The sequence below is a fragment of the Rutidosis leptorrhynchoides genome, chromosome 8 (genome assembly GCF_046630445.1).
Source record: "Rutidosis leptorrhynchoides isolate AG116_Rl617_1_P2 chromosome 8, CSIRO_AGI_Rlap_v1, whole genome shotgun sequence".
Taxonomy (NCBI): Eukaryota; Viridiplantae; Streptophyta; class Magnoliopsida; order Asterales; family Asteraceae; genus Rutidosis; species Rutidosis leptorrhynchoides.
In genome coordinates this window covers 288,686,991-288,713,224 of record NC_092340.1, presented here as the reverse complement: position 1 = coordinate 288,713,224, position 26,234 = coordinate 288,686,991, and the positions used below count along the sequence as shown (strand labels likewise).

The following is a 26,234-nucleotide window of genomic DNA, read 5'->3' as shown; positions in this document are numbered from 1 at the left end:
CCAGTCACGACTGATAATTTAATTGACTTTTAATTTGATGGTCAACCAATGATCTCTCCTTACCACCAAATCCTCCATCCAGTAATCCCTTATAAAATTGCCACGTGTACATTTGACCCCTAAGAATCTCACACCTACAGTAATTTCTCAACTATATACATTATTCGTTCATCAAAGATTCACCGTCCCTGTAGATTTTTATCTGGAATTATATTCCATCAACAAATTGAATATTATAATTTAGAATTCATCTGACATTGTAAAAAACCATAAGAAAAAAAAAAAGGAAAAATCAATAAAAGGGAAAAAGGATATAAAAATGACGGACATTATGGATGATATAGCAGAAGAAATATCATTTCAAAGCTACGAAGATGATCTTCGTCTTTTATTTAGTCTGTTGAATGATGTTCTTCAACGTGAAGTTGGCGCAAATATTATGGCCAAAGTTGAACATACTCGTACTCTCTCTCAGGTTGTTTCTCAGTTTTTATGTTCATTTTCATCATGCAAATGTTCAAAATAACGTTTAAACGCGCGAATTAAGCTATAACTTATCTCATTAACAATATCAAGACAAAATTTGACAAACAAGTTTCTAATAATTTGACCGTTTCATTTCAACGTGTTCAAAAACACGTTTAAATAGATTAAATAGTCTTTTCAACAAGTCTGTTCAATAATATTGTTATAGTGTTTCTGTAACATGTTAATAGTATTGATATAAAATTTAATACATTCAATAATAGTAAGATGAGGTTTTAAAGGAAAGATGCATGTGATGATGTGAACCATTTTCATGCAGAGTGCATGTCTTATAAGAGCAGCAGGGATTGAGAACACCGCAGAGTTACTTGAGAAGCAACTAGCTTCCGAGTTATCGAAAATGACATTAGAGGAAGCGTTGAAGCTCGGTAGAGCATTTAGTCATTTTCTTAGTTTAATGGGAATTGCAGAAAACCATCATAGGTAAAAAAAAAAAAAAAAAAAAAAAAAATTGTACTTGGTTGAATGCTTAACCATATGCACTTCTCATACTTAAATAACTTTTAAGCCAAATGAATTAATGTAGTAGATTATCTCACTTGCAGATCGCGTAAGTCAAAGAATGTAGCACAAGTCTCAAAATCATGTGATGATACTTTCAATCGGTTGATTCAAGGTGGTGTTTCTCCTGATAAACTGTATGACACCATGTGTAACCAGGTGCGGTTAACAGTTTGTATGTATTTAAAAGAGTTTATATTTGTTTAACAGGCAAATTAATATGCATATATTAGACTTTTAGTGATTTGATTTATTATTATTATTTTTTTGTTGATGTAGGAGGTTGAGATAGTACTTACTGCACATCCAACACAAATCAACCGACGTACCTTACAGTATAAACATATTAGAATTTCTGTAAGTTATATAAAAATTTTCTTAAACTCAAGTTTATTTCATTGTTATTGGGTATTAATGATAACCTAAACTTAATGTTTTTGATCCTGCAGCATTTGTTGGAAGTTAATGACCGCAAAGATCTCACACAAGAAGATCAAGACGGGCTAATCGAAGATCTGGTGTTCATATCTTTTCACTTGTGCTAACATGAAACTAAAGATTAAAAAATAGATTTGAAAAATACTATTAAAACTTTTTATAATTGACAACATGTTTCGTTTTCTAGGTTCGAGAAATAACATCTATATGGCAGACAGATGAACTTAGACGCCACAAACCAACACCAGTAGACGAGGCGAGATCTGGTATGTTTCAAATGTTATAACCTTGTAACAACAATATCTTTAGACGATTAAAAAGGGATGATATTGTTTGTCGTTTGATAAATTATTTTAAACAGGTTTGAACTATATCGAACAGTCCCTTTGGAAAGCAATACCACAATACTTAAGACGAGTCAGCAATGCTCTCAAAAAGGTATTTTTTTCAATCTGTATCAAGGTTCAAAAAGACGCGACATTGAATCGAGACCGTCGGGACTTTAAAATGTCGAGACAGGGTCTAGACGGACATTGACTGACGTTGACTTTTATATATATAAATATATATACACACACATTTTAAAGCCAAAAAACCTTCGTTGACAAGTTTGCATCTATAATCGCTATTATCGTTAATCTAATACAAAAAAGTAACACTAAACTACGTCCTTTTGATTGATTTGACTGACTTTTGACCAATTTTAACCGAACTTTTGACTTTTGACCGGCGTTGACCCGAATTTTCTCGCATTTGACCTGACTTTTGACTGTTGACCGACTTATTAGAAGACCGGACAGGACAAGACGGGCTAGGCACCAAAACGCCATAACGAGCGTCGCAACGGACGTCGTTTAGAACACTAATCTGCAGCATCTGCTACATATAATTCTTATATATACCTTATGTTTTAATTTTCGGATTTAAAAAATCTTCGTTTCTGTTGTTCAGCATACCGGGAAGCCGCTTCGGTTAACAAGCACTCCTATAAAGTTTGGATCTTGGATGGGTGGAGACAGAGATGGAAATCCTAATGTTACAGCAAAGGTCAGGTTTTGACTCTCAAGTTTGACTTCAATTTTTGACTTTTTATTTTCAACATACTTGTGTAAACCTTGCAGGTTACGAAAGACGTCTGTTTATTATCGAGGTGGATGGCTATCGATCTATACACCCTAGAGGTTGATAACCTTAGATTTGAGCTCTCTATGAACCAATGTAGTGACAGACTTTCAAAACTGGTTCATGAAATTCTTCGAAAAGGTCCATAATTTACATTTTTTTAAAAATATTTCATGTTAACTTAATCGTATACATTTTGATATATGATGATTTTTTTCATTTATTTAATAGAATATTCTGAAGAGGACCGACATGAGAAAATAAATCAGATAATGAATAAGGCTCATAATGTTCATGGCTTACCTTTACAGCTGCCTGAGGGTGCTGATTCACCATCACATACAGGTACAATTTATTAATAATTATAATCATGTTGCATTTATATTATTTTTATTTTTTAGATGATTAGTATGTTATTTTAAATGCTGATTAGAATGCAACAATGTGGAATCTCATTATCCTCAACTGGATGTTCCCGGATCAGAGTTCAAGCCTTTGAAAGAGGTAATACTATATCTGGCAACTGACACTCATACTCTCAAATTTAGGTCAACTGGGTCAAGCTTTCGGGTCAATTGGATCTTGAGAAAAATTAGGTCTAGCAATGTAAATTAAAACTTTATAAAGGTCCAATGGATTTCAGTCCAACCTATTCTGGTAGTGGCTTGCTAGATGCTTTTGGTTGGGTAGAAATTTCCAAGGGAATCATGCTCTTGTTATCTTTATAGTTATGTCTAAATGGGTCATAATTGCCACTTCAATTATTAATGCTGTAATGTTTAGAACATGATGTCGTTTCATTTGTGGTAGTTGTATTGGTTTGACTACGGTTTGTGGTAAATTGACGATTTAACTCAGGTGGAAATGAATGTGATTTCTAAACGGGTCAAGTGTCAAAATGGTTAAATGGTCGGTTTTCCTGTAAAATGAATTTAGGTTGTTACACGTTGGTCTTATACAAAATATAAAGGAACAGGTCTAATGGGTATCAATTCTCTAAACTCAATATATAGATATATGTCTAATGGGTCTTGTAAATTGGTCGAGCATAACAAGTTTCATCCGCCAAACATTTATAAAAGCATTCATGCTTATATAATTTATTATGTATATTAATATTTTCTTATATTAAAAATTAATATTTAATATAATAACCAAAATAATTTAATAAATGTAAAATTATATGACCCGTTTGGACCCATTTGACCTGTGACCCATTTCGACCCATTACCCAACCCGACCCGACCCGACCCATATGGACCCGTTTAATAATTTGACGCGTTTGACTCATGACCCAAATCAAACCAAAACTATTTTGACTAGTCACCTTAACCGACCTAACCTGGCCCGTTTGCCAGGCATAGGTAATACACAACTGATACTGATATGAACTTTAGTATTTATAAAAACCAGATGGATCACATTTTGCTAATTACAGGGTGGAGAATCGACTTCATCCTCAATTTCAAGCCAAACTGCAAAATCACCTCAGCCAAATACACTGAAAGGAACACTTATTATTCAGAGGAAAATGTTAGCCGAATCACAAGCAGGAAAAGCAAGCTTCCAGAGGCTTCTAGAACCAAAAATGGCTCAAAAATCTGCAATATCTCCTTATCGAATCGTTCTTGGGGACGTTAAAGATAAAGTATACTTTTTGTATTCTGTAATGATGTACACTAATTTCCTTTTTTGGTGATATTGTATGATACATGATTTCTTATATGAATCCAGCTTAGGAATACTAGAAGACGGTTAGAGCAGCTTCTAGAAGGTCATCCGTGTGACCTGGATCCTTGTGATTATTATGACACACCAAACCAGCTGTTGCAACCACTCCTTTTATGCTATGAATCCCTGGTATAAAACAAAAGCTTTGATCCATGCTCTTATGAACAGTCAAAATTAGAATAATATGACAAGTGAATGAGTAAATGTTTTTTTTTTTTGGACAGCAATCATGCGGGTCAGGAATTTTGGCTAATGGTAGACTTGCTGACTTAATAAGAAGAGTGTCTGTATTTGGAATGGTATTAATGAAGCTTGATTTACGCCAGGTTTGTTTTCTTTCATATATCACAAAGGTGGCAAATTTTGACCAATTTACTTATGAATAAGTCCATTTGAGTCCATTTGGGAAGTGTTCGAATGGGTTGAACAGGTTAATTGGGGTGAAGTATTCTATCGTTTATTCTCATTGCCTATCAGCCAATAATATCCAGATCGTTTTCATCTCAATATTTTGAATATATATGTAATTATTTCTTCTGTAATTAAAGTCAACATTTTGATTGTCTGTATATTCATACAGAAAATGAAGTTGTTGTTAGCAGGTCAACCCTACCTGACCTATTCAACACTGACTATACTAAAGTCGCCTGTTTTAATCTTAACCCATTTGACACATTACCCAACCCGCCCAACAAATTTTCTTGATTTTACAGGAATCTGGTAGACATTCAGAGACCATTGATGCGGTCACCAATTATCTTGGCATGGGTAAATACAGTGAATGGGATGAAGCTAAAAAACTTGAGTTTCTATCAAAAGAGCTAAAAGGAAAAAGGCCTCTTATTCCACCAACCATTGACGTAAGATCAACGCGTCATTTTTAATAACGTTAAGTGTTAATTTTGTATATATTCATGATCCTTTTACATTGATGTGTTATTGTTATGTTATTAGGTTTCCCCAGAAGTAAAAGAAGTCTTGGATACGTTCCGAGTTGCTGCAGAGTTGGGAAGTGATTCATTAGGAGCATATGTGATCTCTATGGCCTCAAATGTATGATGCGTACATATTTAATATTCCGTCCGTCCCAAAATAATTGTCCCAGTTTGACTTTTGAAGTGCTTCATTTTCAAATATGACTTCAAATATTTTTGTTTGTCATATAATTGATAAAACTTATACCAATGAAAACACGTTTAAAACCTAGTCCATTCACATAAATTTCATCAAATATTATACTACGTATAAAACAAACATAAATCTTTAAATTCAAAGTTGTGAAAGGAAGACTTTTAAAAGTCAAATGGGACAGTTATGTTGAAATTATAAGAATGATTTTATTATGTTGATTCATTTAGGCGAGCGACGTTCTTGCTGTGGAGCTTCTCCAGAAAGACGCTCGTCTTGCTGTAGCAGGGGAGCAAGGCAGACCATGTGTCGGTGGGATGTAAGGCTACATTCGTACTAAAAGCTATCATCACCGATTTAATAACCTAACGAAATTTCTTTTATTATAACAGATTGCGGGTCGTTCCTTTGTTTGAGACTGTAGCGGATTTGAGAGGAGCGGGATCAGTGATAAGAAGATTATTATCTATTGATTGGTATCGTGATCATATAATAAAGAACCACAATGGTCACCAAGAGGTAGAGGATGAAATTTTTAGAACTTTTCACACAACAAATACACCTTACATTACACACACACTCTATTTCCATTTATGCAGGTTATGGTTGGATACTCAGATTCGGGTAAAGATGCAGGGCGTTTTACTGCTGCGTGGGAATTATACAAAGCTCAAGAGGATGTTGTAGCTGCTTGTAAGGAGTACGGTATTAAAGTTACTTTATTTCATGGTCGCGGAGGGAGTATTGGTCGTGGTGGTGGTCCCACACATCTTGCTATTCAATCACAACCTCCTGGTTCAGTTATGGTATGTTTTACTATCAGTTATATCTAGCTTCTTAATTGAATGGTTCAACACTGAAACACTGAATGCAGAACTATTCAACATTCAGCACATTTGTTTCTGACATGTTAATGACATATGATGCTGTTTACTTGATTTTTCAGGGTACATTACGATCAACAGAACAAGGAGAAATGGTGCAGGCCAAGTTCGGGTTGCCCCAAATAGCTGTTCGTCAATTAGAAGTCTACACGACAGCTGTCCTTCTTGCCACCCTGCGTCCCCCAAAGCCACCTCGAGACGAAAACTGGCGTACGCTAATGGAAGAAATCTCAAAAATTAGCTCAAAGAACTACAGAAGCACAGTCTACGAAAATCCCGAATTCCTTACTTATTTTCAAGAAGCAACACCACAAGCCGAACTCGGTAACCTCAACATCGGTAGCCGTCCAACTCGTCGTAAAACGTCACTCGGAATCGATCACCTGCGCGCCATTCCATGGATATTCGCATGGACACAAACTCGATTCGTTCTACCTGCGTGGTTAGGAGTTGGAGCCGGCTTAAAAGGTGTTTGTGAACAAGGGCACACAGAAGAATTAAAAGCAGCTTATAAAGAATGGCCTTTTTTTCAATCCACATTGGATCTTATCGAAATGGTTTTGGGTAAAGCTGATGTTCCGATTGTTAAACATTACGATGAAGTGCTTGTTTCTGAAAGTCGAAGGGGTCTTGGCGATCAACTTAGGAACGATCTTTTGACAACTGAAAATTATGTGCTGGTTGTCACTGGACATGAGAAGTTGTCTGATAATAATAAGAGTTTAAGGATGTTGATCGAAAGTAGGCTTCCGTATTTAAATCCTCTTAATATGTTGCAGGTCGAGATTTTGAGACGCTTGAGAAATGATACTGAGAATCATAAGCTTCGCGATGCATTGCTTATAACTATAAATGGAATTGCTGCTGGGATGAGGAATACTGGTTAAGTTATTATTGATTAATAATTAATTAATGATATGTACATATGAAGTTGAAAATTTGTTGAGTTTGGAGTTATGCAAATACAAGTTATATGATTGAAGCTTGTAACATACAGAAATTGTACATGTAGTTTCAGTCTTGGTGCAATTTTGAGTATTAGGATTGTTGTTGAGAATAATACTGGTTTATATTCAGGTGTTACCCAGAATTCAACAATGTAGTGTTAGTAATGTTGTATACTTGTTTGATTTGTTTAAGAATATAAATAAATTTTTTTTATCTTTATAGTGTTTGGGCCGATCATAGTGGGCTGCTATCCAAATTATTAACAACGCCATTGTTTAAGGCCCAATGGTAATATTAGTTTCCCACTTCATCCATTGGGCCGATCTAGAAAATTATTTGTTTTTGATAGAATAAAATAGAAAGGGTCTTATTATTTGCTTTTAACTCTGACTCTTTGCTAATTAGGTTTAATGAAATCAGTGATTTAAGTTCATATGATAGTGTCTTTAACGTTGTTTTTCCTCCGGATCTTATTACCATGTCGAACCGGGCGGTTAGTTTTGGAGATAAGATTCCGGCCGATGTTAGGTCCGTGTTGAGGGGTGATTCAAATGGTGGTAATGTGTTTGCTGTTAATCAGGGGCACTCTTCTCTTGGTTGTGATTTATATGCCAACCATTTGGGTAATGTGAATCAAGTTTTGAAATCTAAAGCTAATAATGGTCTTCCTAAAATTGTGAACGGCACAATCGACCCAACTAGTGCACCATATAATTTAGTTCCTACTGCCATGGATGTCCATGCTGGTTTGGTTTCAGTTTCATGCATTAACCAGGGCCCGTAGTGTTTCGGACTGCCCTGTGATTGCGGTTTTGTTGTGAAACCTCCCTCTGAATGTGGTACCACCATTGGTGGTGTTGTCGAGGCTAGTTTGGCCGAAGGTGGTCTTGTGAATTTTAATCTTCGTGCGGCATTTCGGATTCAAGACCTCTTTACACAGATAAGTTTCTCGGAAACGTGACTACTTATATGCCGGAGGATGGTGATTCGAGTTTAGTTGGCGTTCAAGTAGACCTTGGTAATTCTAGTTTGGTTGACGTTCAAGTGACCCTTAGTAATTCGGAGTCCAGTGGCCATATTTGTTTCTCCTTAGATGTGGGCGGTGTTGAAGACATACCTAAAGAAAGTCGTTTCGAAGCTTGTGTTGAGATGATGGAGTAAATTGGGGTCGAGAAGGTTGAAGGTACTCGTATTGGTTCGAACGCCACTCCTAAAGCTCCGTCTAAAGGCAGGAAGCAAAAGAAAAGATGGCCGACTCATGATGATAACATCGAGACCTCTATTTTTATTAAAGATGCTTAGTTATTAGTTGGTTGTATGTCTTTGTCTTGTTATGTTTAGATGGTTTCAAATCTTTTCCGCATAAGTTTTCGTATTGGGTCGTTTTAGGTGTTGTGGATTTGTGGTCTTGTATTAATGTTTTGTTGGTCATTGCCTTGGTCCATGGTGTGATCTCTTAGTTAGTTTGTTGCTTTGCCGAGCTCATTTGTTGCTCTCGGTTTGTATGTTTCTAGGGGTTACAACTTTAATGAAACTTGCCTTTTATTATATAAATTTTAAGTTTTCTTTACCAAAAAAAAAGAAAAAAAAGAAATGGTCTTGTTAAGTTTTAATCTTTTAATTTTTTCTGTTGTGAAAGTATATAGTAATTGATATTTTATATGATCGGTGTCGAAGGGCCGGTCAAAAATAGCCTAATTACTCTACTTTAGATAGGGTAAGCAGGATTCGTTCCACGGGAAGTTATGGTTAATTAGCAAGCAATTTCAAGATTGGTTTGTTTGTGATTAACTAAAATTAACTAAAGTAAAGACTAGATTAACAATTACTAAGCAAATGTAAACTTTGAGTATTTAAGAGCATAAACAATGAACTAAACGAAAAGGTTGTAATCAATTGGATGTAAGCCTTTATTCCTTAGCAATCCCAATTATGCATGTACTAGTTCAACAAATTCTTATGCTATCAAATTATCAACTAAATCTCATAGACAAGACTTCTTCAGTTTTCCAATTTATGATTATCTTGGGCACAAGCAATGCTACTTACACACGTTGTCTTTTTCCCTATACTAAATTGTAACTAGGTTGAATTAAGCACAAGATGTTAAATATCAATCACTTGTCTTGCAACAATCAATAACTTTCAAACTTGCATTAAATGATAATTCAAAAGATTCAATGAAATTATAAACCAAAAGACATAAGGATTACAAAATCAAGAATCACATAAGTAAATGAAGAACTAAACATACAATAATTGTTCATGCAAGGAATAAAGTAAAAGAAACTAGCCAAGCATGTTAGTGATGATGATCATGGTTGCTTCTTGAAGTTGCATGATGAACACTCCTTGAAACCTAGCTTGGATCTTGATTTGATGATGATTGATGGTGCGTATTTGTGTGTTTGATGCTCCTTAAACTGATGGAAAAGATGTCTTATTCGTAGCCTAGGGTTTCCTTTATATAGGAATAAAGTAGGGTATTCCCCAAGCTTGAAATCCCTCAAATCCGGCTCTAAATTCTATCCAAAAATATGCCCAGCCGCAATTTACTCTCACCAACCGCAATTTACGCCCAGCCGCAAAAACCCAAGCGCCTCCTTATGCCCGTTTCTGACCTGAGCAAACTTTTAATTTCAGGCCAGCCGCAATTTACTCTCACCAGCCGCAATTTGCGGCTGGGTACTTTTTTCACGCCTTTTTCTCGTTTTAATCCTCGTTTTCGCATTTCGTCTTGACTCGTTACCCATTATAAAAACCTTATAAAAGAGCCTTTTCAACCTCAAATGCACACATAAAATTTATCTTTTAATATCAAACACAATCGGCATTTATGAACCGATCAACTCCCCCACACTTATCATTGTTTGTCCTCAAACAATCTTAAACTCAAATCTTCAACTCAAATCTCTAGCAAATGATAAATCTTCAAAGGCATGAATAAAACTGCAAAGTCTTGAACTCAATGTGAAACATAAATTCCTCCGACATGGCTCCCAATTGAAGTGAACTAACTTTAAATTCCCAAATTGAATCATGATTATATCAACATCTTTTCTTGAACGAATACTTCATAGCAAAGTGTAAATAAACCTCGAGCTTTTTAATCTTCAAATAAACCATGAGTTAAGTGGGAGCCATACACCATATGAACTAGATAAAAAAAATGTACCGTCAATTCCATATTTGTTTTAAAGGTTGGTGTGCCAGAGTGCCCGAAGACACCCTTTTTGGTTCTCCCGGTGTTTTAGGATCACGGCACTCATCTCATGCCCCAACAACTCCTCCGGTGACTCTTGGAGCAGGGTGGACAATCGACGAAGGGTCGTGGAATTTAAGTCCCACGTGACTTATAATGAGAAATAATTTTTGTGGATTTAGCCCCATCTAGCTCTATTTTTAGTGGTACTATACGCCCCAACAAGGCTCTCGTGTAGGAATATTTATCCAGCCCCTATACTGGCTGTTTTATGGATTTGGCTCCATCGAGCTCTCGTTTTGTGGTTTTAGCCCCAAGCATGGCTCTCGTTTAGGAATATTTATCCAGCCCCTATACTGGCTGTTTTGCAGCGAACTGCGGGTATGGCTAGTGTCATCCACAGCTAATCCTAGTTTTGGATAGTGACACAGAACAAGTCCAAGCACTAGCATTTGTTCCCGGTATCGAAACAAGATGTGAATGAACAGGAAATGACATTTTGTACCTTTCACTTTCGTCAATTCGTGGGTAAAAAGCTGCACTAAAAAGTGCTTGCGAAGCGTAAATTGGAAGACTTTACTTCCTTCTTGAAAACACCTTGATAACACAACTAAGAAGACTTTACTTCTTAACTTTACCATTTGAAAAATCTTTATTAATTAAGATGCTAACGACCAACTTTTTCTTAATACCCCTTAATACCATGCCACTTCACTTATTCTTTCAACTCTTTTTTTTTCACAAAAATCACACTTGATTTGTTATAAAATTATGATTAAAAATTTTGTTCAATCGCAATAATCATAATGTTTTACTCATTTTAAGCTTCAAACCCAAGTAATGTGTCCCAAAAGAAAATTTTAATTTTCCCCTTTCCCCCACACTTGAATCATGCTACGCCCTCGTACGCATGTTTAGAGTATTACAATACTTATGTGAAAATAAAAAGGGGAAATCTAACACATTATCGAGATACTCGCAAGTTCATCATCCAATAGTAACCACCGCACATCATTTTGATTCATCATCACGCATTCCATTCGATTACATTTATCCTTCCATTACAACTTAGAAAAGAAAGCAAAAGAAAAGCGTAAAATCTAACTAGCCACTTCCGTAGGACTCACGGTTGCACTTAGCGTGTGCAACAAGCCTTTAAACTACCCGATTCCCTCGGGTGAACGAGTTTTGTCTCGTGAGGGCTTGCAATGAACATACCCACAAAGTTCATTTAACTAAAAATAAATAAAAATAAAATAGAAACAAAGTAAAAATAAAATGAAGAAGACTTACAAACTCTACATATAGTTTGTGCAGTTTTATTTCTGAGTCGCGCACACGACTCTTTCTTCACTTCAGCTAATTCCAGGACTGTAGAAGGTTCCTCCTTCCCTCACTTTATGAGAACCTTCAATATCTCTAACTTTTCTCAAATTAGAATCCAACCACACATCATTCTCCTTAGCCACATGTATTAACTCAAACAATTTAGCTTTTTATTTAGAAGACAAGATACACACAAGACGGTTGGTTAAGCTTTCATCCCCCCTACTCCTAGCATTATGGACCCGTCTATGTAATTTCCTCATGGAACGATCAAGCATCGGATCATCCCCATATTCCTTACACTCACTATCATGCCTCAAAGAACTATGTGGCGGGTTTTCACTATCTCCCCCACACTTATGCCCTTCAAGATCCTCTAAATTGGAAAACACCTCATAATCAACTTGAAAATTCACATTTTCATTCTTATTCACTTTGATCTTGTGACCTCAAAACCTCTCAACAAGTTGTTCTACGTTTCTCCCCATTACTTTAACTACTTTTGTATAGGATTCTTCAGACTTTTCAAGTGTATCAACAGACACATTCCCAACACACATAGTCTCCATTTTGTTATCACTGGATACCTGCTCATTTGATTTTCTCATTGATGGTGGTCGGTAAGGCTCAATCGTCTTTGGAGTTACCAAATGTTCCATCTTATCATCTTTCTCACTAAATGTGGACACTGTCATCACAGTTTCTTTCATCGGTAACGAATAAGTGGTGTTGATAGACGAACTCAACTTGGTTTCAAGAACTTGACTCAAATTTTTTAATTCCCGCTTAAGATTTTGTATCGACTCTTGTTGACTCATCAAAATTTCTGCATTAGTTTTTATTTGAGATTCCATGAATTCACTCGTCATACCCTCTTCACTAAATTTTCTTACCTCCTCTTTCTCTTTCACATCAGGTGCATACTTTTGAACCTGTTCATGGTTAGTATCCAACAAAAAACAATCCTGGACATCCGGTGTATGTAATGAATTAAAAATATTAATCCGTGATCTCTTATTACCAAAAGAAATATCCATAACCCCGGTTCTACAATTGATAAGAGCATCAATTGTGGCCAAAAATGGACGACCAAGAATGATCGTCGGTTGGGTCTCCCTAAAAGTGGTCTCTGTGTCCATAACTATAAAATCTACTGGGTAATAAAAGTCTTCCACTTTCACAATCACATTTTCCAACATACCCCGTGGAGTTCTACCGATCCGCAAGTTGGACAAGAATATCTGTATGTTTTAAAGTTCCCAACTCGTATTGGTCAACAAGGCTCGATGGAAGTATGTTAATACTAGCCCCTAAGTCCAACAAAGCCTTTTTGACATTAACATTACCCACCGTAACCGAAATTAATGGTGTCCCCGGGTCCTTAAACTTAGGTGGAAGTGAACCCGAAATTACAGCACTCACTTTTTCAGTTAATTTTACCTTTTTGGGCAATGATGCGTTGAGTTTACGCTTTTGAACACACAAATCTTTTAAAAACTTAGCATATGCTGGAATTTGTTTGATTGCATCAATAAATGGAATATTGATTTTTACTTGTTTAAATGTTTCCCACATATCATCCGTTTTCGGTCCCTTTTTCCCATAAGGGAATTGGTTTGGGGACTCCAAAGCCTCGGGGAATGGAATGGTATTAGTTTCCATGTCTGATTTCCCAATTTCGTTAAAGATGGCTTCTTTATTTTCCACCCCCTTCCCATGGTCAATATTTTCACTTACCTCATCCTCCTCATCAAGAACGATAGGAGACTTACTTGCATCGCGTTGAGCTACCTCTTTCTCACCAACCTTATTGTCATACTTCTTTCCACTACGCAAGGTGCCTACCATGTTTACACTATGTCCTTTTCCCGAGTCCTTATGATTTGGATTTAACACCGTATAACTCGGTATGGTACCCGGCTCCCTATTTCCCTTACTTTATGCTACATTACCGATCTCCTTAGCCAATGCACCAATCGACTTATTTTGCACTTCTATCATTTTACGCATTTCGGAGATGAACGCATCCATCTTAGCATCCGAGCTCGATGGTTGATTGGGTGGAGCATTGTTTTGATTTTGGTTTTGGTTTTGATAATTGTTTTGATTTTGGTAATTGTTTTGGTTTTGGTTTTGGTTTCGGTTATTGGGATAAGGGTTTTGGTAGTTTCCTTGGTTTTGAAAGTTGTTTTAGTTTTGGAAGTTATTTTGAGGTCTTGGTTGGGTTCCTTGATTGTTAGCATTTAGAGCATTGCTGTTGCTCCAACTAAAGTTTGGATGATTTCTCCATCCTGGATTATATGTGTTGGAGTATGGATCAAACCTCCTTCCCTGAACCTCATGAACCTGTTCTTCCATTATTTGTTGATTTACCGGTGAAAGCCCATTTCTACATCCGTATGCAAAGTGAGAAGGATCTCCACAAATCTCACAAACTTCCTGAACCTGCGAAACATTACAAGCAAGACCCTGGTTTGGGTTGTTAAATATAAGCATTTTCAAATCATCTAATTATTGCTCTAAGTTCATAGATGAACCACCCGAATCGGAAACATGATTCACTCGGGAGGTACTAGGTTGTTTACGATTAAACGAAGCTTGGGTTTTTGAACCTTTTCTTAACTGTTCAAAGAACGTCCATTCATCATCACTAGATCGAGTTAAAAATGCCCCACCACTAGCCGCCAAAAGGAATTGCCTATTTTGGGAATCCAAACTATCATAGAAAATTTTAACCAATTCCCATTTTGGTATCTCATGGTGTGGGCATGCTCTAAGTAACTCCTTCAAACGCTCGTACGCTTCATGAAATAATTCACCCGGTAATTGTTTAAAATATTTTATTTGCGTGCGCATGTCTGAAGTTTTACTTATGGGATAAAACTCCTCTAAAAATCGTTTTTTCATCACCGCCCAAGTAATAATACTCCGGGCGAGTAAAGAGAGAAACCATCGTTTTGCCTTATCTTTAAGTGAATAAGGAAATAATCGCAGACGTACCTCATCATCAGTGAAACCGTTTACCTGATTAGTAGCACATATCTCATTAAACTCAGTGATGTGTTCATATGGTTCCTCGTTAGCCATACCTCGGTAGGTTGGCAAGATCGAAATGAGTTGAGGTCGGACCTCAAATCGTCGATTGTTTCCTCCTGCCGGTGCAGGATAAACAATGGGTGAATGATCCTCAAAATCACCCGGTTGGTAGTAGGTGTCTACTCCTCTTGGTCGTTCGGCCATCCTGTCTCGTTGATCAAAAACTTCCTCTTCAGTGTCAGACTCTGATTTAGGAGAGTTTGGTGGAACAATCGGATGTGTCTCTAACTATGGTTGAGTGGATGCTGAAGCCACTGTCGAACCCTTTAAGATTCTTGTAGCTTTTCGATTAGCTTTTGCAGATTTCTCGATTTCCGGGTCTAAAGTCTTAAGATTTTGATCTCCCAAACTCTGAGTTTGCATACACTAACCTGCACTTCAACAAGAACAAGAACACCGAGCGTAAAACTGACAAAAACAAAATAAACAAAACACTATTTTTGGATTTTTATTGGTTTTATAATTTTTATGGTTTTTCTAATTTAACAAGAAAGCAATAAAATAAGAGCTCGCAATCAAGCGCACACCTCCCCGACAGCAGCGCCAAAATTTGATCGGTGTCGAAGGGCCGGTCAAAAATAGCCTAATTACTCTACTTTAGATAGGGTAAGCAGGATTCGTTCCACGGGAAGTTATGGTTAATTAGCAAGCAATTTCAAGATTGGTTTGTTTGTGATTAACTAAAATTAACTAAAGTAAAGACTAGATTAACAATTACTAAGCAAATGTAAACTTTGAGTATTTAAGAGCATAAACAATGAACTAAACGAAAAGGTTGTAATCAATTAGATGGAAGCCTTTATTCCTTAGCAATCCCAATTATGCATGTACTAGTTCAACAAATTATTATGCTATCAAATTATCAACTAAATCTCATAGACAAGACTTCTTCAGTTTTCCAATTTATGATTATCTTGGGCACAAGCAATGCTACTTACACACGTTGTCTTTTTCCCTATACAAAATTGTAACTAGGTTGGATTAAGCACAAGATATTAAATATCAATCACTTGTCTTGCAACAATCAATAACTTTCAAACTTGCATTAAATGATAATTCAAAAAATTCAATGAAATTATAAACCAAAAGACATAAGGATTACAAAATCAAGAATCACATAAGTAAATGAAGAACTAAACATACAATAATTGTTCATGCAAGGAATAAAGTAAAAGAAACTAGCCAAGCATGTTAGTGATGATGATCATGGTTGCTTCTTGAAGTTGCATTATGAACACTCCTTGAAACCTAGCTTGGATCTTGATTTGATGATGATTGATGGTGCGTATTTGTGTGTTTGATGCTCCTTAAACTTATGGAAAAGATGTCTTATTCGTAGCCTAGGGTTTCCTTTATATAGGAATGAAGTAAGGTATTCCCCAAGCTTGAAATCCCTCAAATCCGGATCTAAATTCTATCCAAAAATACGCCCAGCCGCAATTTACTCTCACCAACCGCAATTTACGCCCAGCCGCAAAAACCCAAGTGAAAGGACCCGTTCATATACGTTATAAACGATTCACAATAGTTGATTACATTGCGAGGTATTTGACCTCTATATGATACATTTTACAAACATTGCATTCGTTTTTAAAAGACAATCTTTCTTTAAATCGAAAATTGACAGGTATGCATACCATTTCATAATATCCACTATCCAACTATAAATTGATTTAATAATAATCTTTAATGAACTCAATGACTCGAATGCAACGTTCTTCGAAATATGCTATGAAAGACTCCAAGTAATATCTTTAAAATGAGCAAATGCACAGCAGAAGATTTCTTTAACACCTGAGAATAAACATGCTTTAAAGTGTCAACCAAAAGGTTGGTGAGTTCATTAGTTTATCATAATCATTTATTTCCATCATTTTAATAGACCACAAGAATTTCATTTCCAGTTCTCATAAATATACGTCCCATGCATAGAGACAAAAATAATCATTCATATGGTGAATACCTGGTAACCGACATTAACTAGATACATATAAGAATATCCCCTATTATTCCGGGATCCTCCTTCGGACATGATATAAATTTCGAAGTACTAAAGCATCCGGTACTTTTGATGGGGTTTGTTAGGCCCAATAGATCTATCTTTAGGATTCGCGTCAATTAGTGTGTCTGTTTCCTAATTCTTAGATTACCAGACTTAATAAAAAGGGGCATATTCGATTTCGATAATTCAACCATAGAATGTAGTTTCACGTACTTGTGTCTATTTTGTAAATCTTTTATAAAACCTACATGTATTCTCATCCCAAAAATATTAGATTTTAAAAGTGGGACTATAACTCACGCATATAAATATTGTAAAACAGTTAATAAAGCATTTGCATGTATTCTCAGCCCAAAAATGTAATGAGTAAAAAGGGAGTAAATGAAACTCACCATATTGTATTTCGTAGTAAAAATACATATAACGTCATTGAACAAGTGCAAGGTTGGCCTCGGATTCACGAACCTAAATTAATTATATATATTTATGTGTTGGTCAATATTTGTCTAACAAATTAGGTCAAGTCATAGTGTACCACAATCCTAATGCTCGAGACTAATATGCAAAAGTCAACAAAAGTAAATTTGACTCAAAATAATTTCCAAAAATCTATACATGATTAATATATAGTTTAAATATCGTTGTTTTATATTTTTAAATATTTTAAAAGATTTATTAGAGTAAATAATATAATTTATTTATTAATAAATAAAATTTTATATTAAATTTATATAATAAAATATACTTATATATATATATATATATATATATATATATATATATATATATATATATATATATATATATATATATATATATATATATATATATATATATATATATATATATATATTAAGTAATAAAATTTATAGGGTTCATTTAATATCATAAAGATAATATGATAGGTATTATTAAAGTAAGTTATTACACGTAGTAAAATATGTTTGTATCACATATTTATTTGATAAAATAATATCTATAATGATAGTAAGTAAAAGTTGTATTATTTTGTAATAATAATAATTATTATAAAAATATCAATATTTATAATTACTAAGATGACATTAGATAAAACGATAATTCTAATTATGATAACTTTAATATTTACGGTAATTTTTAATATTATCTTTAAAATAATAATTCTATTTAAAATAATAATAATAATGATATTTTATAGTAACAATGACATTTCTATTAAAATGACAATTTTTGTTAAAATAATAGTTTTAATACTAACGATACTTTTAATAATAATAGTAATGATAAAAATAATAAGAACGATAATTTTATCAAAATCAATATCTTATAACATTTTAATTTCATCATGATACTCTTACCCATTATTTCCTAATCGTTTCGTTTATTAGCTTTTAATCGTCTTTTATATCGTGTTCATAATAATGATAATAATAGTAATCAAAATAATTAGGTGTTACAAATATTTGTTTTAATTACACTAATATTAATAATGATAGTTACTATAACATTATTAACGATAATACTAATAATTATCTTAATGATAATATAGTAATAATAATAATACAATAACAATAACCATTTTTAAATAATAATATATATATTAATAATGATAATAATAATAATAATAATAATAATAATAATACCAATAATAATAATAATAATAATAATTGGATAATAATAATAATACTAATTATAACTTTAACGATAATAACGATAGTAATAATAAAAAAATAACAATTTTTAATGATAAATCCCTTTTATTGATAAAGATAATAATAATGATAATAATAAGATAAAACTAGAACGACGATAAAAACGACGATAATAATAATCATTTTTAATAAAAATATCGAAAATTCAATTGATTATAACTTCTAATCCATTCATCGAAACCATTCGATATCTAAAGGAAAAGTTCTTAATTTTTCGCTAGATTTCCAAGGACATGCATATCTTATACCTTATCTCAACCGCAAGTGTAACTAATTCAGCATTCAACCTAACCTGTCTAAGGGCAATATCAAAAGTACAAGCATGCATAATCCTAAATACTCGAGCACTAGTCAGGGATACACTATTAGTATGTAAAAGTTAAATTATGAGTACTCACGTATCAATATTGAGATTCAATATTGCAGGAAAGGTACGTAGACGCAACGGAAATGATAAACACTATATTGACCTCACGAGCATACCCATGAACCATACTCAATCACCTCCATAGCTATAACCCATCATTTCCTTAATCCTATCCCACTCGAAAAACAATTTCGAAATCACTCGGACAGCACTCCGTCGTAATATTTTATGTATACTAATAATATCTTGAAATAATACGGAGTAAATATATATATGTAAATCGATTGAGAGAGTTTAGAGAAAAATATTTTCAAGTTTCTATGAAATAATGAAACCTATTGAATTCTATTTATAATAGATTTTTGAATTATTAAAGTGAATTATTAAAGTATGAATTATTAAAGTGAATTATTAAAGTATGAATTATTAAAGTGAATTATTAAAGTATGAATTATTAAAGTGAATTATTAAAGTATGAATTATTAAAGTGAATTATTAAAGTATGAATTATTAAAGTGAATTATTAAAGTTAAAGTAAAGTAAAAATAAAGTAAAGGTAAAGTTTAAGTATAGTAAAAGTATAAAACTAAGTACGTATAATACGCGTATAAATATATATAATATTAATTTAAATCATTATATATATAAAATAAAATATAAATATCGTTATCTTTATCATACTAGTTAAGTAATGAGTTGTCAAAAGTGGTTCTAGATATTTATAAAAGTTATATAAGTTTTAATAATAAAGTTCTTTTTAAACTGAAAACGTTTTTGTACGTTTGAAACTAAATAGATCAATCGAGTCTTTATGAGATTCAATCTTCCACTATCCTTTGTCTAGTTCTCAATGATTGACAATTTGTTCTTATTTATAAATCACTTTACCATTTTCCGAATATTGTTAAAATGGAAAGATTTCTCAAATCAACGTGGGCCTTTCAACAGAGACTTGTAATCATAATTCAATATTTCTGATAATTCAATCATTTGATCTTATCTTCTAATTCCATTGATAAACATTTTGAAACAGATACAATCATATAAAGTATTTAATCTAATATTTTTTTACGTTTCAAGTTATAATATATATACACATATACATATATAATCATATTCGTTTAATGGTTCGTGAATCGTTGGAACTTGGTCGAGGTTGAATGAATGTATGAACATAGTTTAAAATTCTTGAAATTTAACTTAACAAATATTGTTTATCGTGTCGGAAACATATAAAGATTAAAGTTTAAATTTGGTTGGAAATTTCCCGGTTGTCACAGTATCTACCCGTTAAAGAAATTTCGTCCCAAAATTTGAGTGGAAAGGTCGTGAATGATAATAAGTATGTTTTCATGATGCATACGGGCTAAAAATTAGAGTTTTATCATCAGCGAATAATTTGGATAAACAATCCATTTATATGAAGAGTACGAATGAAGCTAACATAGAAGAGTGAAATGAGTAAGTGTAGATTCATCTTATCATTTGACGTAGATATGATTGATTCCCAGATTTCAAGGAATTTGAAGAAAATCTTCTTAATAAGATTTGACTCTCCGGTAATCAAGGGAATTAGGATCCGCTTTAAATGCGATCGTCCATTTTAATTGTTCTGTCGGAGATTTTCTTATAGATTCACCTCCTTCGTTTCCTTACAACTCACACCTTCTGTTGATGCATTTTATGCAAGTCCCTAGACATCTACCCACGTCCATTGCAGGTACAACAGTTTACAGGCCACCATGATTGCTCGTTATTATCCTATACATGTTTGTATGTGGTTACAGGAACTGCAGGAACGAGATTTAGATGTTTGACTATGTTAGACTTAGTTAGACGTACGAGTGAAGCCTCACTAGTACGGCTGACAGGCTCATACGCACGGTTGATGCTGAGCTAAGTCACAATTACAACCTAAATGAGAAGACACGAGTGAGTGATCACCCGTATGGCTGATGAAGCCAACTCGTACGTGTGATGAATGAATCGTATGGGTGAGTCAACATCAGGGGTATATAAAGTCTTATGTTCTTCATTTTAGGTTAAGCCTCTCATTTGTTACACACACTCAGATCTAGTGAGCTCCTCCAATTTTCTCTCAGTCCAAATCACCCAGGTGGTGAATAATAGCTCTAGGTGTTGATCTAATCACACTTTATTTAGTTGTGGTTTGACTAAATTAATCAAAAAAAAAATTAACCTATTCACTAGAGGGTTTGATTCACTTATTCCGCCATTGTGTGAGTTAAATCTGTTGATTTCTAAGTTCCTAGTCATGTTTCATCACCTTCTATTCTTTCCCCCTCAACTCATATTTTAAAGTATTCATCAATATGCTCCATCCAGTTCTGATTCTCGATATACTTCTAACTTTCATATCGGTCATTCTTCTTTTTCATCTACCGCCGGAAGAATCTATTTACTTCTACTATACTCTTGGGTTTATAGTGTTTCTAGTTCTCCCGTGTCTTTATATTGCTATATGCATCGATATATATGGTTTATAATTTCTGGTTTATCGTTGGGCTTTATATGTTCCCTTATATTTCAAAGTCTCTGCTTCTGTCTTCTATAATCATTATCATTAACAGTTAATGCTCTCTTTTATTTGCTGCAATTTATATCCCAATTTTTATTTCGGAGTTTTGTCCTTTTGTTTCTTCTTCTTGCGATTAAGCACCGCTTGTAATGGTCCAGAATTCACAGATATGAATTTCAGAATGAACATTGTTAATGTTCTAGGAAGGAAATTGTGATGGCACGATCTTGACTTGTCAAATTACTAGAATACCTTGGAAAAGGCGGAATCATCAAGAAATATTTTTTTGATATTTTAGAGGTTAAATAGAATACAAGAGTCGTATAACATGGCACATGATGATATTATGATCTGTGAATCATCACGTTCCATTTAGAAACTCAGCATGACTTACTGTAATATAATCACGTTGATCAAGTGTCATTATATTATACTAATTCATACTTCAGTTCCCAACACTACTTCAAAATATTCCTATTTTAAACTTGAATGTTTCAGAATTTAGAAACTAAAATAGTTTCTTTTATGATGTAATACAGATAGTGAGAAGAGGTAAATGATTTCAAATAAGAAAAATTAAGAAAATATCTTCAGAAATATGGAGGATATTTATAATGAAAGATATGATGATATTTTAGAATTTCTAATATCAGAGGATGATGAAGAATATTGTCCGCAGGGGTTTAGAGTCAGGAGCAAGGTATTCGTTAATGACTTCAGTAGGTACTGAATCATTTGGATCCTTTGAAGTCAGGTTCAGTCTTTGTAATTTGTCCAAAGCCTCCTTCCTACTTTGCTCAATCCGTTTTCCAGTTCCAAAACTTCTCTTTTTCTGCGCTTTGCCAGCACACTTCATCATTATCATTCAGATTTTACCGTTTAAAGTCGTTTTTAGTTTTTGCTGCTTCATCAGCATTTTTCCATTTTTGGAGAACCAATTCTTAGTTCGGAGTGTTTTTCAGAAACTTCACATTCAAATTAAGTCCAGAAGATAGACGTTATATATACACATATAACTGTTGGAGTAGACATGCTGCGAGATTTCAAAATACTGATTGCTAATTCCCAATGATTCGTATGACAATTCTCATTACAAGATGCGAATGAGTAAATGATGGGGTTTCAATAAATAATTATAATGACTTTTTGGAGAGGCTAAAGTCAAAGGGTAATGAAGTTGTTGGTACATCTGCTAATAATGTGGTGGAATGTAAAAGGTTCCCTGGTAACGATGGTGTATATCTCAAGGTTATAATAAGGTTAGTCTGACTGAAAAGTCGAAGTTGACTTGCTGGAGCTGTGACAAAACTGGCTACTTTGAATAGGAGTCGCAAAGTTATTTTTGCTAATAAATGCCAAAGAATCTGACGCGAATACGTTGTTTAAACTTTTACTTTGGTTTCAAGAGTTTTTTCGGGTACATAACTGTGGGTAACATGTGGTTGGATCATCATCTCGATTGCTAATCATTCGAAGTGTCTTCAGAAATTTTTGAAGGGTTTGAACACAGATTGTAATCGTTAACATACATTTGATGTTCTAACACAGTTTTGAAGTCAAAATATAGCTTGTGAAAGATGTAAGGATCTAAGAGTGATGATTTTGGTCATATCTCGAGTTGAATTTTAAGATTTCAAAATCAGAATATGTAATTAAATTTTGAATGAGTATGGTTGTTTTGATTTCTATAAAAGAATGTATATTGTTGTGAAAGTAGGGAGTATAATGGATAATATGCTGAATCAGATTCGAAGAATGTAATATATTATTTGTGAATTTATATATCTCTCGGGTATTACCTACCCGTTAAAAAAAAAATTTCACAATTAATATTTTGTACAAAAGAATTTTATTACAGTCTATATGAAAATATATATATGTATATTTTATTCAGATGTAACATAGATTTAATGAGTTAATGTTAAATTAAACTCATTTGATTTACGGTTGAAACTAGAATTTAATAATCCCTAAAGGCTTTAAAAAGTACATAACTTTTACGCAGTATTTCTTTAATGACATTGAAATTATGAATCAATACTTTGTTATTTGTTGATGTATGATGTTCGGTTCGTGGAATTCTTGTGAATTTCGCAAAGTACGAATGATGTTATCTGAAAAGTTTCGGGTACATCGATGATGAAAGTGTAAAATCAAATATATACTTGATTTATTATGAATTGGAATTTGTTTAATTGCGACAGAGATTGTAGTTAACGCTGGTTAAGTTGCGGCCGAAGGACATACATTATTGCATATTTGTAATATGAATTAACCGAGTAGTTAAGATTCACACACAATCGTTTAGCACGGAAAGATTTATTTCAATATATATATATATATATATATATATATATATATATATATATATATATATATATATATATATATATATATATATATATATATATATAATATACATATAATTTTTTGAGAGGGAATGAGTTAATTCTTCATAACTCGTTGATACAATATACACGTTATTGATTCGTAATGATGTCCACAGTGATTCTTGAACTGACGGAGTTTGTGATGTTATCGGTGTTGTTGATTCGGATGTTGACTGTACTGACGATGCTGGTAAATCTGACGGTACTGCTGATGCTGTTGGTAAAGCAAGTTTAGCTTGTTAATCACACACCATTTTTGTCAGGGTTTCTACTCTTCCTTCTATCATTTTTGGTTCGCTTAACTGATTTATGGTTAGGGCTAGATTAGATAATCTCTAAGACTTTAGAGATTACATTGTAACACCGGCCATTTTTTTTTTACACAGCGGAAGACTTTATTAACAAACACAATATAAGTCACGTCATTACGTTTAAGTTTACACAACGGTGTTACGTTATCACAAAACATTATTTATACAAAAGTCCACATCAGAGTTGGGTTGTCAAACATGTCTTCTGCAATAGCACCTTTCCCGACTAGCAGTACCTAAACCTGCAAGGGGAGAATATGTGGGGGATTAGCGCACCGCTAAGTGAATGGAATCTATCTAACAGATATAGCTTAAGTCACACACAAGCTATATACTAACAACAACACATGCTAACTATCAACTAGCATACAATAAGACAATACGAGGATCGGCGGCTTGTACGAGCACACGACTCCTAGCTGATCGGACTTGAGTCTACCGATAGTGTAGCGACCCCGACAAATCGTCAAGTGACGGCGTCGGCTACGTGGGTCCCATTACCTGATTATAAGTCTTTAAGATAACGTTTGACCAAAATATGTCGCCTTCATTTCAAAATAAAGATTGTTTCAAAGTTTACAAGAATTGTTCAACCAAAAGTTAAGTTACAACGTTATAGATACGATTGAAATCTAGGCGACACGGTTTAAAGTAAAGTCAAAAGACGCTCCAAGTAATGCATGTATACTCGACATCCAATGCAAGTATCAAATAGTGAGCGGAAGCATGTATCACATATCGTGCAAGACCTGAGAAAAACATAGAGAAATCTGTCAACGAAAACGTTGGTGAAATCATAGGTTTAGTAAGTATTAAACGTTGTTTTTGAACCACAAGATTTTGTATTTCCATAACGTAGATTATCCAAATCATTTGCATTCCAAAAGTGTTGTTATACGCGAGCACTCAATTATCAAAACTTAACCAACGTTACCCCATCACACAGTGCTAGAACCCGCACTAAAACACAAAAATATATTTCATCCGCATAACGGTAGCGAACCGTCCGAATGAGGGTTTGTTAAACCCGTATGGCCACATAATATAAGTTCTCGCTTACACCCTGCAAGTGTAACTAATGATAATCGAATTGAGGCATTTTTGTTCTAACTCGCACGTGGAATGTTTGTTTTCACACTTGTGTTCAAAACATAAAAGTAAGTAGTACGAGATGTAACAAAGTATATGTTTTCTCAGCCCACGATTTAAAAGTATAAAAGTTGTTGAAAAGGTGGGACTATGATCTCACCTCGAGTGCACGAGTATAAAGGTACTTCAACAAGTAAACGTGTGCATGAAAGTTGCTTAGCCTTGACCTAAACAAGTAAGTTATATCAATTAACCGGTTACGACACAAGGTCGGGTGAAATGTGTTCAATTAGTCCTATGGCTCAATACGACTCGATTAAATATAGCATGTGAATCACGTTGTCAAGTTTCATACAAGAAACAAGTATAAAAGCATGTTAGAATGATTGTATAAAAGTTTGGTTAAGTTTGACTAAAAGTCAAACTTGGTCAAAGTCAACGAAAAAGTCAACGCGTTCGGGTCGGGTCCCGAACTATTTTTCTATGCTAAATATTCATATACAAGTATATTAGAACAAGTTTCATGTGAATCGGAGGTCCGTAGGTCATCAAACATTTCACGTGAAATGGGACGCGGAGGTCAGAATCTGACCAGGCACATCTGCGCGCCGCGCGGGGATGGGGCGCGCCGCGCCACCATCTGTGCAGGTCTGTTTCTGTTTTTCACAAGTATGCACGAGCTAAAAACCAAATAACCACATTTTATGATCCGTAAACAATTAGAACATGTATCTTATATCATCGGAAAGGTAATTTGACGAGGAAAACACCTAGACACATTTCATCAAGCAATTCAACACTTACAACAACCCAAAACTGCATTAAACGTTCATAATCAAAGTTTCAAGTTCTAAAAACGCATTTCATGATTCGGGCAACCAATTTACATGTATGATATGCCGTTTCGAAGGTAATCAAACACA

At 34.1% G+C, this 26,234-nt stretch overlaps 1 protein-coding gene and 1 pseudogene across 2 annotated transcripts; both read left to right on the top strand.

The window, feature by feature from the left end:
• The first annotated feature begins 319 nt into the window (after positions 1-319).
• Positions 320-7,237, top strand: LOC139862626 (phosphoenolpyruvate carboxylase 4-like). Of its 2 annotated transcripts, XM_071851244.1 has the most exons (21): positions 320-475; positions 806-969; positions 1,092-1,206; positions 1,327-1,404; positions 1,497-1,565; positions 1,673-1,751; positions 1,847-1,923; positions 2,437-2,532; positions 2,607-2,748; positions 2,839-2,952; positions 3,041-3,164; positions 3,578-3,592; positions 4,078-4,255; positions 4,342-4,467; positions 4,563-4,664; positions 5,052-5,198; positions 5,293-5,391; positions 5,697-5,785; positions 5,859-5,985; positions 6,066-6,272; positions 6,413-7,237. In XM_071851244.1, the coding sequence occupies exons 1-21, from the start codon at positions 320-322 to the stop codon at positions 7,235-7,237; spliced, it is 3,129 nt and encodes a 1,042-aa protein (XP_071707345.1). The 2 variants fall into 2 exon arrangements, with proteins under 2 accessions (XP_071707345.1, XP_071707344.1); XM_071851243.1 differs by lacking the exon at positions 3,578-3,592 and having other exon boundaries at positions 3,041-3,169; positions 4,053-4,255.
• Positions 7,238-14,578: 7,341 nt separating this feature from the next.
• LOC139865285 (small nucleolar RNA R71) lies at positions 14,579-14,692 on the top strand (annotated as a pseudogene).
• Positions 14,693-26,234: the final 11,542 nt, after the last annotated feature.